Below are 15,198 nucleotides of genomic sequence, written 5' to 3'. Positions count from 1 at the left end.
CAAGAAGTAAGGGATAGTGGAATTACTCCATAGATTGCTAAGATTGCGGTAATGGTTTTCTACATATCCTGTATCTGGCACGCGTGGGACACCAGGGGGACATGTGCATGTCAGGCCACCTGAGATGCTTTGTTTTACGGACTAAGGGGTCTGGTGCTGCCGATAAACTACGCTTGCTGGTGACATCACAACGACGTCAACACATGGATATGTTTTAATTGGTAGGAGATACCAGGTATCTAAACCTGTTGCTTGACTTCTTCCTTCTAAAAGACAGAACTCCAATTAAATCACTCACTGTGCAGTTGCTTGTTGATATTGTAGTTTATTGGACATACACATCACTGTACTGATTTAATTGAAGTGAAAATAAGAGCACTATTTTGTTCCACTGCCATTAATTTAATAAACAAAAAAAAGGTAAATACAGATCAGAGAGCAAAAACAATTTTTTTTTCTGGAATACTGTATTTGCTGTGCATTGATTCACTACATCGTAATGTGAGTGTCCAGATGAGGAGGACTTGATCATTTCTTTTTCCCCAGTGATAAACTGAAAAATAGAAGCACACAGAAGTAATTTGGTTAATGAAGTGAATTGATTTAGCTTTTACTAAATCCTGAATGTGACACAAACAGTGATTAGTTAATAAAGAGCAACATTTTTGCAGTACTAACTATAGCAATATCTGATAGCTAATATTATCAGCTCAAAAAAATAAGGAAGCATTTAACTCAAGCGCAGAACAAAACAATATATTGCTTCATGGAGAACAAATCTGTTAAAGAACTGTAGTTTGTAAGTTTGCACCTGCAGACCATAAATCGTCACACACACAATCCTTCAAGCAACATGTTATTAATCATCAGATGTTCTGATGTCAGTCACGTGGTCAGTGCAAGGTACAGGTACCAATGGGGAACCAGCCAATTATATTGCTCTTGTGCTAATGCTAATGGAGGTACAGATGTCCAGTCATTCTCATGCCACAACTATCATGTCTCCTTCCTTTCTAGTATAAGTAGTGAAGGTAGTCTGGTGAGTAAGAACAAGCAAGCAGTGTTTTTCCACTGTCTACTAGTGTAGCCTATTTGTTAGCTAATCAAGGTTAGCATTAAGGTAACTACTTTGGGTTTGGGAAAATTGAAAGTGGTAGAAAATGTTTAACTGAATATGACTGAATATCAGTCACATGTTAGCGAATGTTTTTTTGCTTTATACGAAGTTGCTTAGTGGTAAAAAAATGGTCTCCTTTGTGTTTCAGATCACGTTCCAGGTTCTTGAAGACCTTTACTTTAAGTCTTCAAAGTTATTGTAAAGGTTCATGGTGTCAACAGTTTTCTCTTTTAGGATGTAACTGACAAAGACTCGTACAGTGAAACACATGTGGGAATCCTTAAAATCCTCAGCTCAACCCATCCAGTCTGGAAATCATCTTGGAGGGGAGTGTGGTGTTGGATGAACTAGCCAATCTGCCTCAAATTTTCTATTATTGGACTGGTCAACGTGCTTCACCTGGACTACCCTAAATACATTAAAATCACTTTTACCTTTGAATTTTAGGAGAATGCTCACTTCTAGCCAACTTCAGCATTACAGCAGCTGCTGAACAAACACTGAAAAATCAACCCAAGACTAGTTCTGATATTTCATTTATTAGTTTGTGATGTTACACTGTTTGGTACTATATTTATAGTATATTGTATGGCATACTTACAGTATGTCTGGTTGGGAGTTGCATTACATTGGGGGCTTCTGTTTATTATATTCAAATGGCCGATGAATGGGAAATCATATACAAGTCTGGTAAATATTAATTTTTAATAAACTAGAACAAGAATACATGTGTTTTCACTGTCTATGATTTCAGTGGTCAGGTTTTTTAAATTTAAATAAAAATCTTGCTTTGACCTAGCTTAAGATAATAAGTTAACCAACTGAACTAATATAAATGTTTTGTTGTAAATTCCCATTGCTATTGCTATTATTGTAATACCGCCGTCTTACGTTTTAAGTCATTTCACGGGACAGCTAAGGGGTCCCAGAAAACGGTTGCCATACAGACGTAATGTCATGGTTTTGACTGACCGGTAACGTTCGTGTCTGCCTTCATGACGACGGTGGGTGAACGATCCGTTGACAGTCAACAGTTATTCTGATTGCCATGTGGATTGGTTCGCGGACATTTACCCTAATATTTTATATGTACAGTATATATATGTAACTGGTTGAGTTCTGCATGTTGGCTAGTAGTTAGCTCGGCTGAGCTAGTACTGCTGTGCTTATTTTATTAACAAAATACAGGCCATTCACTTTTTAATGGGAATGGTTATATGAATGAAATGTTCCAGCGATAATCACAGTAAATGCTTCCAGCATTCACTTTATTATTATAGTTCTTCCATCTGCATCTAACTATTCTCGCATACTTTAAGCTACAGAAACCATTCACATGTTAAAACGTGCAGCTTTTTAAGATGACAGGGCTGTTATTTTTCTCTTTCATATGTTTCATATTTTTCAAGTAATTAAACTTTTTCTAACTTTTTTTAAATGAATGGAGAAATGTGCAATGCCTTTTACAGTATTTACTGCTGTAGCTTTTAAGGTGTTGCAACATTTAGCCCTTTGTTGAGTTATCAGAATCTTAATTATGTTAATAATATTAAACATTTACGCAAATTACTTTCTAATCCAGAGAAGGCTCTTTAAGTTCGTCTTTCACTTATATAGATATATCCAGGTGTTCCCTTTTGTATCAACCACTTTCAGCTATTCTTAAAATTGTTAAATTGTTGTTTCCTGAAAAATAAAGTCAACATCATTCATCCTTATTTGCAAATTAGAGTACAATACATTGTGTGAATTGTGACTAATTGTGGCAGCCTAACAGAAACCTGTGTAAGAATGATTGACCCTTCCAGTGATCGACGTTGAACTTTTGATGTCATTACAAGTCCACCTTTGTAGGTGGCAACTTGTGATAATTGCTTTATCACATTCTTGTGTTTAGATATAGTGATGCTTCATTTTATCTTTTTTTTCTTGAGTAATATGTGCATAATTGCTTTTAAGCTTTGTGCTTAAAGTTAAGCTTTGTTCTTTTCTTGAAACTGTTCCGCTATACTTTAGATGTATTCATCACTTTCAGCTATTCTTTAAAATGTTTAACATTTCTTTGAGGAATAAACTCAGCAGTATTTAGCATTATATGCAAATTTAGAGCACAATGCCTTATGGGCAATGCACCCTAACAGAAACTGGTATGAGAAGGAGTGACCCTTGCATTAGTCAATATGGGGCTTCCATTGGCAAGCACAGTTTTACACTAGATCTGCAGCTTTTGACCTGGTAAAACGTTGAGCTTTTTGTGTAATTAATCAAATCTTAAAAATTTTATTGCACAAGTTTTTGCCATCCTGTTTGCCCATCTAGAGAAAATTTTGTTTTTCTCTCATCTCTGATATCCTGTAGCTCATGGCATAAATCCTTCACTCTTGAGCGGGAGACCTAGGTTCAATTCCTGCCTGTGAAATGTTTATGCATACACCTCATACACAGTATAAATCAAAATGTATACGCTTCCAGCATTCAATGTATTGTTTTTCTAATCTTTATTATAGTTCTACAGAAACCATTCAAATATCAAAACGTGCAGCTTTTTAGGATTATGTGGGTGTTTTGTCTTACTTCTGTTTTATGTATTTGACATTTCAGCTAGATTGTTCAATGGTTGTCTCTGCCTTACAGACTCTGGACTCTAGCTCCCAAACCCAAGGCCGGGGAGTTGTGTCTCTGTCTGTTGAGACTTAGTGCTCCTTCCTCTCTGATAGTCAGATGTCAGTGATGCAGGTGTGAGAATGTAACACACAGCGACAGGGATGAGATGGTGCAAGCAGTTTGACTGGGCTACACAGACGTTCCACCGTAGTCGGACAGAGCGGTTAAAAGGCAGAAGAAACTTGAGGATCGTGGGCTCTTTGCATCACACCTTCATAGTGTATGCACTGATCTCCCCAGCTGGTTTTTGGTTTGTTGATGTGCACGATTACCAATCCATGTTTTAGATTTGCTTTTCACTAACATTTGCTTTTGTGATTTGCTAGGTGGGAGGCAGAGTACATGTTTACTGAGGTAAATGGCAAACCTGTGTGTCTTCTGTGTGGAGAAAGTTTGGCTGTAATGAAAGAATACAATCTAAGAAGGCACCATGAAACGTCTAAAAAACACACGGACAAAGACAAGAATATGGACACGGAACAAAGGCTACAGAAGGTGGAAGAATTAAAACGAGGTCTTAAGTCCCAGCAGGCTCTGTTCACAAAAGCAAAATCACAAAGCGAAGCTGCTGTCAAGGCGAGTTTTATTGTGGCAGAAGAGGTTGCAAAATCCGCCCGGCCATTTACAGAGGGAGAGTTTATCAAAAACTGTATGCTTAAAGTTTGTGACGCAGTGTGCCCAGACAAAAGGCAACTATTTTCAAACGTGAGCCTGAGCAGAAACACTGTTGCTGAACGTATAGACCCGCTTTCCACCAATCTAAAAGAACAGCTTGTGGGAAAGGGAAAAGATTTCATCGCATATTCCCTTGCTATGGATGAGAGCACCGACACATCTGACATTGCCCAGCTGTCAATTTTCATTCGTGGAGTGGACTCCAGCCTGAGCATAACAGAAGAGCTTTTGGCATTACGTCCTATGCATGGCACAACTACAGGACAAGATCTGTATGAAGAGGTATACAGATGTGTAAATGAGATGGGCCTGCCTTGGGAAAAACTCGTGGGATTGACAACAGACGGAGCACCTGCGATGTGTGGGCACAGGAGTGGATTAGTAGCAAGGATGCGTGAGAGGATGCGGAAGGAAAACGTCACAGGTGAGCTGACAGCTTATCACTGCATAATACACCAGTGTGGCCAAGCCTTGAAAATGGAACATGTAATGAGCACCATAACGTGGGCAGTTAACTTCATCAGAGCAAGAGGTTTAAATCACCGCCAGTTCAAGGCATTTCTGGGCGAGTTAGATACAGAGAATGGTGACTTGCCCTATCACACAGAGGTGCGATGGCTAAGCCAGGGAAAGGTGCTGCAAAGATGTTTCGAGCTGTGTGAGGAGATCTGTCTGTTCATGGAAAGCAAAGGGAAAGACACAACAGTGTTCAGAAAGTTTCAGTTTTTCCAATAGTATGTATACTGCTCCTCTGAGCAGTGCTTCAAGCAGCTAGTGTGGCTGAGTGGCTAAGGAGCATGACTCTGATGTAGGATTTCAACAAAGTTCAGAAGAATGATTTGCAAGACTGTGGTCATGCATGAAACATATTCATTTTTAATAATTTTTTTAATATTTTTTATAGAAATTAAACTGCTTTTGTTTTTTATTGTGTACACTGGATAGTTACTGACACGGTTTGAGTTTACCAGTTAAGCACACACATCCTCCAAATCCTTTCAGAATTAAAGCATAAGTTAAAGATAAATCATAAGCTTTCGTAGAAAATCTTTTAACTGCTTCAGCTTTTTCTTCATCTACCACTCATATCCTGTGGCTCAATGGTATAAGTCCTTGACTCGGGAGTAGGAGATCTGTTTTTAATACCTATTGGAGGCATGTTTATGCATTCAGTTCTTGATATGACTACATTGATTTCCTTCACATAAATTGAGTTCTATATTTAATATATCAGCAACTTTCAGCTGTATTATAAAAGGATCATCTGTGACTAGTCGTTCACACTGTTTTACACTTTAGCAATTAACCATACACACTTTTCAAAACAAAAGAGCAAATTCAGATCTTCAGCTTTATATAGCAATATTTCTGCTTTCAACTAGTTTATTATGACTTTATTATACGCCTATTTTACAGTTTAGTAATTAGGAACACACTTCCTCCATATCCTTTCAAAATAAAAGCACCAATTCAATCTTTTACCTAAAAAGCAGTGCTTTGGATTAGTTAAATGTGATTACTTAATAAGCTTTTATTATTCTTAACCTCTGTTAACCTGTAAGTGATGGTTAATTTTTTATTACCATATTCACCTTTGCATCAGGTCTATTTTTCAACTATTGCAACCTTCAGCTTTTTGTTTGTTAAGCATATACACGTTGTCCAAGTCATTTCAAAATAAATGCACCAATCTATATATTTAGCCTTAATAGCACTATTTTTGCCTTTTAATGGGTAATTGTGTTTAGTTAATAAGACCGTTTTAAAGTTTAGGTCTTACGTATACACACTCCTCCATGAAAATACCAGTCCAAATATTTAGCTTTCATAGCACCATTTCTACCTTTGAAAGGTTAACTGAGACTAGGTAATAAGACTAATTCATAGTATAGCAATAAAGCACACACACACCTATTACAAATTATTTCAAAATAAAAGCAGCAATCCATATCTTTAGCTTTAATAGCGCTATTTTTTCTTTAGAATGCATAAATTTGACTAGTTAATGACACTATTTTACTGCTTAGCAATTACCTTCCTATGATTCCTTCTTACCCTTTCAAAATAAATGCTGCAATCCAGATTTTAGCTATGAATAGTAATATTTCTGTTTTCAACTAGTTTATTATGACTATTTAATATGGCTATTTTACTTTTTAGCAAATACCTGCACATGCTTCCTCCAATGCTCTAACCTTTCTACATTTAAAATTCAATTATTCCTCTGCAATTACCCTCAGCTGTTCTACATGTTTACACAACTTTCAGCTATTCTTCCAGGTACTGGACTATTTAGCTGTTTTGAAACTCTGAGCTACATTTTATCACATTAAGCAGACCTTTTCAATCTTTTAACCTTTCTCAATCTAAAATTCAGCTGCTTCATCTTCTGCAAATATTCAGTTCTATTTAACTCCTCATACTTTTCAAATACATTCATCCATGCTTAAAATGGTTCAGCTATTTTCAGCTATGTTGTAAATATTTGTTTTTTTTAACAATTCTTTCACAATACATTGAGCATTAAAGCATTCACTGTGCATTTTCTTATGGAAATGCTTTATCTAGTCACAGTGAATGCTTCCAGTTTAGTTGATGTAATGTAGAAAAACAATACAGTGAATGCTTCCAGTTTAGTTGTTGTAATGTAGAAAAACAATACAGTGAATGCTTTGCAGCATTGTGATAATTATTATTTTTCTTCCGTACATTTTCCTGTCTCTAGCTACTCCCGCATACTTTCAGCTACAGAAACGATTCCACTATCAAAACGTTGAGCTTTTTTCTCATTCATATGTTCCATATTTTTCAAGTTATTAAGCTTTTTTCAACTTTTTTTCCCCCATTGAAATTAATGGAAAAAGTGTTTCAAATCCTCTTCAGCTTTGTCTGTTTTCAGCTTTTACTACTTCAACACACTTTAAGCTACAGACACAATTTAAACTACAAAACAATCTTCAACTATTAATGTCTTGTTCAGCTTTTTTTTAACAGATTCTGAGTTATAGCAGTTTAAGCATAGGGTGGTTTTTGAGGAATTCTCAGCTTTTCCATTATTGTGTGTTTCGTCTGATTGAGTGGGTGATGTCACAGCTAGAGTGTGAGGAGGTGCTTTCTTATGTCAAACGTTTCTCTTTAACTCGTCACTACAGCCACAGTTTTTACTCTATGAACGTATTTTCTTCACTCGTTTGTAGTCATACTTGTCTTCTTTCTAGTGATGTGCCTGGCTAAGCCATCAAAACTATACTTTAGTCTGTATCTGCCTCAAAGCACAGAGTTCCAGAAATCCTCCTATTCACTCCAATGGAAAACATTCTCTGACTTCTGGGTAAAATCACAGGGGGACAGGCATTTTTAAATCGCGACTGTGGCTACAATCTTCACTTCACACCAGTTACTCATTGAAATCTTCGGAATCATAAAGTTAAGTTATTTTTGTGATAACCTTTATGGTTTTGGTGTAACAAGCCTGTTAAGCTGGGGTGGAAATCAGCTTCACTCCAGCTCTTTGTGCTGATCAGTGGAGGTTCCTGTCTGTGGAGCGCCGTGATTAAGTGATAAGATAAGTGATTGAGCTCAGTAGCACTTTGATTTAGTCTTAGTCAACTCCTAAAGCTCAGTGTCCACAGCAGCTCTATGCATATTACTGATGAGTTCATTGCACTGAGATGATGCAAACACAGGTTTGCATCTTCTACATTGTAGCAACATTCAAGACGGAAACAGTCCTTCTGGACTGATTGGAACAAGAATTAAGTTAGGTCAATTAACTCACTGTCCAGTTAATTCCTATGCATAACTACAGGTACAAATATATTTGTCTCGTTCACTGCAGAGTTTAAGATTAGTCTTTGTAGGTAAACAGGCGAGAGATAGCCTCTCTTGGGGTGCTCCCTTAGTAGAAAGCAGATCGCATTTATTTTTCGCACATCCAACAAATCACCGTCGATGGTTATTCCCACACACACACTCTCCTCACTCAGGGTGAACCACACAAAACAACAAGAACACATTACAACCACATATGAACAAAAGGCTAAATTAATTTCACCAGAGTTATATCATTTTTTGAATCCTAACTTTAACTATAACACTCCAAACACAAGAACGGTTGTTTTACCCATAAGCCTTAGTGGCTCAGGGCGGGACTAACCGCTATGGGCCACTACAATATGTTAAAATTGAAATTGGAATGATTGATTCATGATTTTGTACTAAAATGTTCTCATTTGCTTAGGTTTCCCCTTTTTGGACTGTTGCAACTCTGAAGTCTTTGTTTAAAACAAACACGCATGCACACACGCACGCACGCACTTCTCTCCACGTGGAGACAGCTCTTCAGCTACATCCTCTTTCAGCTGATATCCTGTGGCTCACTGGCTTTAGGCTTTGGCTTGCACATTTTGTTTTGCAGAACCAATCAGCTGCATTCAACAATATATGGTAATTTAAAGCACAATGCATTGTGGGTGATGCACCATAACAGAAAATGGTGTTAAAAGAAGTGACCCTTGCAATGAATCATGAATGATTTTTGGATTAGGCTTTTCATGTTTAAATAAATTTAAAAACATTTAATCACAGAATGCTTGTCTGCTTTGACCTTTTCTTTATACAGTAGTAGTAGGTTTACACTTTCTAGACTGTAGCAACGTTCAATAAAATAAATACTCTAAGAGTCCTTCTTGACGCGCAAGAAGCAAGACCAATTAACTGACTGTCCAGGTAATTCCTGTGCTTAACTATAGGTGAATTCATCTTAGTCTCAATTGCTGCAGGAAATCCAATTAATATTGCAGGCGCATAGACATGAAAAGATGGGCTCTCTTGGGGTGCTCCCTTAGTAGAAAGCAAATACACACACACACACACACACACACACACACACACACACACACACACACACACACACACACACACACACACACACACACACACACACACACACACACACACACACACACACACACACACACACACACACACGAACAAGATGTGGACCTTGTCGACCTGGGCAACGTCTAAGTCAGTGTAAATTTTAATGAACGTATCCTTAAGGTGGAGGATGTTCCTGATGTATGTCTGTGTTAAAAGGGCATCAAAGCGATATTTCTGCATACAATATATTCTTTTAGTTGATGCAATTCCCCTTTTTGTACATAAAATGGAACATAAAATACTATCTATTGAGGAGTGTTATAACAGACCAACCTCCCTGATTTTTGATGTCGTAAGTCATCTGAGAGAAAAGTCTTTGCAGACTTACTTGTTAAAAAACATCTGGTCTTGTAGGTTAAGGACCAAACTGTCTGCATTCAGATACACCTTGTTCTGTGATGACGCCACCTGTAAACAGAAACAGCAACTATTCATCTAAGCTAAAGCTGGGAGATATCCCTTTAACTGTCGGCTTTGTGATTGTGATAACATTTACAGAATGAGAACATTATTATTTTAAGTTTCATTAAAGTCTTTTAACATCTGAAAATCTGACTATTTAAAATGAAAGAAACAAGAAAGGTACAAACCGTCTTAGCAATGTTTTGTGCTGCTCTAATTCGCCTCAGCTTCAGGTAACCTGGGTTCTTAGTCACTGCTTGCCCCAACTGATAACACATACAAAGACAAATTAATGTATAATGCATCAGAAATGTTTTTATATTTGTTACTAAGCAGCATTTACACAGACATGGACAGAATTGTTCGGAGAAGGAACAACCAACCATAGTCACTGAACTACAGAAATATTAAGACAACAGACTAGCATGTAAATAGGTACAAGCTGATGAAGTCAGTGTTCATTAAGACCATTTTCAAACTACAGTTTGAGACTACAGTTTCACATGTTCAGATGGTTATGACTGCAAGAGGAAAACCATGGACATATTGACAAATAGGAACCAAAAAAACTTAGAACGTCAGACGTCAGGTGAACAACTGCAGTGTGAGGTCACACCATCCAGTAATTGGACTACTATGTGGTGGCCTGATCTAAATCCTACTGAACATCTATGAAGAAGCTAAAAGATGCCATCTAGAGAAGGACCCTGAAGGCACCACTTCAAACCTGAGACAACATGAGAGGTTGCAACAAAAGGCCCTGCAGCAACACATCCAATTAGGGAAATCATCAATTGAAAATTCTTCTATTGGACCACAGTATCTGATCTTTAAGACACTTTCAGTTCAGGTCATTTCAGGCCACCAGTCGAGGTCGGTAGTTACCATTTTAGCAGCTTCTGCTTCTCCTTCAGCCTGAATGATCTTCTGTCTTTGATCCTGCTTGGCCTTCTCCACGTAGAACTGGGCTCTCTGGGCCTCCTGTTGGGCTAAACACAGTCACACGGTTACTGTGTGGACCTTCTGAAAGCATCAGGGTCACGTCCACACATCAACAGGTTATCATCCTGAAATGCTCAGGATTATGCCCTGTTAAAGACAAGTAATTATATAAATGCCATTCAAATTCAAATTATTAAGATTACCAGCAGATTCATGATCAGCAGTGCTTACCAACTTGCTTGGCTTCCACAGCAGCGGTGTACTGGCTACTGAAACTCAGCTCAGTAATGGATACATCATCAAGAATGATGTTGAAGTCTTTGGCTCTTTCAAAGAGCTCCCTGCGCACTAGCAGGGACACCTAAACAAGCAGCAATATCAGCATGCATGACATGAAAAATGCAGGGACACTTGACAGGTTTAATAGTAGTTCAAGAAAAATGTATGATTAAAATATAAATATATTTTATGCAAAATAATCAAAGTAAAATACAAAAGGTAGAAAACGAATAGTACAGCTATAAAGAGATGTAATAAACAGCACACTGCTATCATCTACTGATGTGTGAGGACAGTGACTGCAGTACCTGTGCTCTCTGTGTGATGAGCTGTGAAGCATTAAACTTCGCCACAACAGACTTGAGAACCTCATTGACTATGGAGGGCAAGACTCTCTCATCATAATCTTTCCCCAGCTGTTGGTACATCACTGGCAGTTTTGATGCCATAGGCCTGGACAGCACTCGTACTCCTATGTTCACCATCTGCAGATCTACACAGACACACAGACAGTGGTTACAGCTGCCAGTTCCTTAGCAGGTTATCAGACAGAACTTGATTTATTTTCCATAGAGTATCAGACCAGACATCACACAGAAGTTAGGTTTTCTGCAGCAGTGGTCTCCAACTCTTAAGTAAACCAAGACACAGACAGAGACTAATTTCTCCACTGTGGGACCAATAACACATTTAAAATTAAAGACCTACAAAATCTAAATTAAGTTTTGTTAAGCACTGTCAATATTGACGGAAATATACTGTTAATTTAATATAGAAACAAATAAAAAGAGCCAAGATTGAGAGAAAGACCAATAAATACAGTCACTGGGACCAATATGACGAATATTTAAAGAAAGATTTTCTCTCAACTCCGTCAAGAAACTGGTAGCTTCATAAATTGCTTTACAATAAGTGGAACAAACTGTCAATCCAGTCTAAAAAACAATCCAACCTGTGTTTCACTCTATACAGTGCAGGAGAGACAGTTGTAACGCTCAGCCTCAGATCATTTTGAATTTAATAAGCTGTGTGTCTAACATAACTCAGATTCTGTTCATTGATTAAAATGTCCTAAGAACATAAAAGTTCAAACCAACATTTTTCTAATGTCTGTAATCACCATTCTACTCAAAATGAACACAATTTTGCTTTCTAACATTTTCACAAGTTCAAGTTGCAAAAAAGTGGAGCAGCACCAGGTGTGTCCTTGAGCAACCTTTTTTATTTATTTTGTTCAATAAGAGATAAGAAAACTAATAAAGCAATAAACTAAAATTCATAAGCATAATCAAACTGATCAATTAATACCATGTCCGACTCTAACTATAAATAACACTGTTTCTATCTAACCATCAAAACCAATGTGTTCAATGTTTGTCACCTTTGCTGCCAGTCAAAGATGAGATCTTCCTGGGTTTGGCTCTGATGTCATAGATGACAGGGTACTGGAACCAAGGAATCCTAAAACACATCAGCACACAGGAAGTGAAAATAATAAATACATGAGGTTCTGAATGTTCATACATTACTTTAACAAAGTTTAATTTCGCTCTCATCGCCTTCTTTTTAAAATTTTTTTACAACCGTATATGCTTGTAAAAAATTAAAAAGAAATTCACTGTTATATTTCAGCCGTTTCATTTAAGAATCATTTAAGTTCTTTTTTTTCTCCTCATTAAATGTACACACAGCACCCCATATTAACACAAAAACTGAATTGTTGACATTTTTTCAGAGTTATTAAGAAAGAAAACCTAAAATGTCACATGGTCATAAGTATTCAGACCCTTTGCTAAGTATTTAGTAGCAGAAGTTTTTCAAACCTAGATTTCGGGATCCAAATCTTACAGGGGATTTGGCTGTGATGAGAGTACGTACTCTGGTTCAGTTTTACAACATAACCAAAATCAATTGGACCAATTCCTTAATGTATACACAACGACTGAAGCTAGTATAATTAGAGCAGAACAAACAATGATGCTGATTGAAATAAAAGAATCTTTTCTTGTACACAGGACCTATACAGTAACTATGGACACATGCTCCTTCAAAGCACTGGACTAAGATGTGAAGTGGAACAGAAGGATTTGGTGAGATGGTGGGCCATGGATTTGGAGCCTAGAGCAGAATCCGTCTGTGGAGGGCCTAGTGTTATTGCAAGTGGGCAGAACTGTGATTCAGCAGTTGAGAAAGAAAGTTGGGCATGTTACATCTGAGGTGTATGACCTGACAATTGTGTTAAGAGATGCTGCTTGGAGATGATCTTATAGCTAAATAAATCGTCTTTAAAACACAAGTAATGCTAATTACAGGCTGCGCCTTTGTTCACCATGTCCCTCTGGTCACGTTACTTTTAACCAGATTTTTGTAAGGGTCAGTTTTAGTTATTTGATTCTTAACTGCTGAACCAAAACTCAAAAGCAGTTTCTGATTTTCATATACTGAAATGTTCAAGTAATTTTTCCTTTGTTCAGTTTCAAATCATTTCTGTGGATATTCTAAGTGTACCAACCTTACCTGAAATGCAGCCCCTCGGCTAATACAGTGTCCATCTGCATTCCTCCAATCCTGTTGAAGATGACGGCCCTTTGACCACCCTCAACTGCTCAGACAGGCACGCACACACACCAATAACAGTGATCAGGATGTATAAATGTATTTTTTAAATGTTATGAATAACAAATAGTAACCAGATTTACCTGTGTAGGTAGCTTCTCTAACACCATACGCCAAAGCACCAGCTCCGACCATTAGCTTTAGTCCTAACCCTGCCCCTTTGCCACCAGACGAAGAAAACCGAGCTGCCATATTCCTCAGAGTCTGGATGAAGTGCTACAATTAAAAAAAAAAAAAATATATATATATATATATATATATATATATATATATATATATATATATATATATATATATATATATATATATATATATATATATATATATACTGTGTGTGTATATATATGGATACTGACAGAATTATTTTATACCTTTATATATCAGGCACATAATTAACTTTTACGAAATTATTTCGTTTCGTTAATATGTTGTTACAGTTTAATCATTTTAATAACAAAATTCTCTATAATGTTGCTCACTATGTCGTATATGGCTTGAATTGTAGATTTTTAAAAAACTAAACTTCGTGTGGTGGTAGTAAACGTCGCATTTTCAGTAGTATCTAGTATAAAATATTCGTACCTATTTTCTGCGCTGTTTGGTTTTTGATCGCGCAAAGCATCCGTACCGCAACGACCCTAAAATAACGCGCATTTAAAACAAAGCGGTGGTTGGCTTAGTTATAATGAAGTTAGATATGCCTCTCTTGCTGGTGGATCCAAGCACAATAAACATACAGACAACGACACTTTACTCTTCTGAACTCATCATAGCGACACACTATCGTCGTTAGAATTGGCTAACGACGATAGCATTTCCAGCCACATGGTAGCTGATCTGACGTCAGGTGTTTACGACTGACAGTCTGCTTCTGCACTAAAGTATAGCTTAGGACATAGGCCGTACTAACAGGGCTCTTAAAGCCACAAAACACACGAAACCTCAACAAAACCCCATTAAACACTCACATTCGGCTCGTTGTTCGCCATGGTTGTTGACGTCAAGCTTAACCAAGGTCACGTCGAAAAACGCCACACCGCAAAGTCTGCTGGTACATGTAGTCCTAAAATAATTTTGTGGAACCACAAATCAAAGCGGAAGTATAATTTTCATTGGTTATTCATGTATTATTACTTTTGATTACTTTTGTTTAAGTTGGTGTGGCTTCTTCTTATCAAACTAAATATTTGGTCCGTGTGTATGTCTTTGTAAAATATACAACACTTTCAGGAACTACAAGACTTTGCTGCAACTGATTAGGCATAACACGTAGACCTAATTGTGTTTTTTGGGAATAAGCTAACACAGATATTTTTTTGAATGGGTCATTTACAAACAACATCAATTTAATAAATTTATCTACATACAAATTTCAAAAAAGTATATAAAAAATAATATAAAGGTAGAAGTTACAGTAGATAATTTAGAGGAAAAATTTTGTATAGACTAATTGCAGACATTTTCTGTGTTGTTGATTTCAGTAATTAGAACAACTTATGGGCACCACACCATTCATCTGCGTTTGATAAGTTTTGTGGTTTGAGAAGCTAGGAACTAAAGCC

General features: G+C 37.1%; 1 protein-coding gene across 1 annotated transcript; it reads right to left on the bottom strand.

Moving 5' to 3' along the window:
• Nucleotides 1–305: 305 nt before the first annotated feature.
• On the bottom strand, nt 306–14,723 carry LOC114854172 (prohibitin-2-like). Its single transcript, XM_029148337.3, has 10 exons — nt 14,605–14,723; nt 13,720–13,852; nt 13,538–13,622; nt 12,402–12,481; nt 11,329–11,513; nt 10,973–11,102; nt 10,685–10,788; nt 9,988–10,065; nt 9,726–9,805; nt 306–553 (listed from the first exon to the last, which is right to left on the bottom strand). Exons 1-10 carry the CDS (start codon nt 14,623–14,625, stop codon nt 529–531), a joined length of 921 nt encoding a protein of 306 aa, XP_029004170.1. The 5' UTR covers nt 14,626–14,723; the 3' UTR covers nt 306–528.
• Between the last annotated feature and the right edge of the window lie 475 nt (nt 14,724–15,198).

Source organism: Betta splendens, chromosome 4 (genome assembly GCF_900634795.4).
Source record: "Betta splendens chromosome 4, fBetSpl5.4, whole genome shotgun sequence".
Classification (NCBI taxonomy): Eukaryota; Metazoa; Chordata; class Actinopteri; order Anabantiformes; family Osphronemidae; genus Betta; species Betta splendens.
Note: the sequence above shows the minus strand (reverse complement) of the source record. Positions and strands in the feature narration are given on the sequence as shown.

Excerpts from the sequence above, each read along its gene's own strand:
- LOC114854172 (XM_029148337.3), bottom strand. The coding sequence starts at position 14,625 with ATGGCGAACAACGAGCCGAAT. Across the intron at positions 10,789-10,972 it reads TGTGGAAGCCAAGCAAGTTG|CCCAACAGGAGGCCCAGAGA; the intron begins GTAAGCACTGCT and ends GACTGTGTTTAG. Across the intron at positions 10,066-10,684 it reads AAGCAGAAGCTGCTAAAATG|TTGGGGCAAGCAGTGACTAA; the intron begins GTAACTACCGAC and ends ATGTGTTATCAG.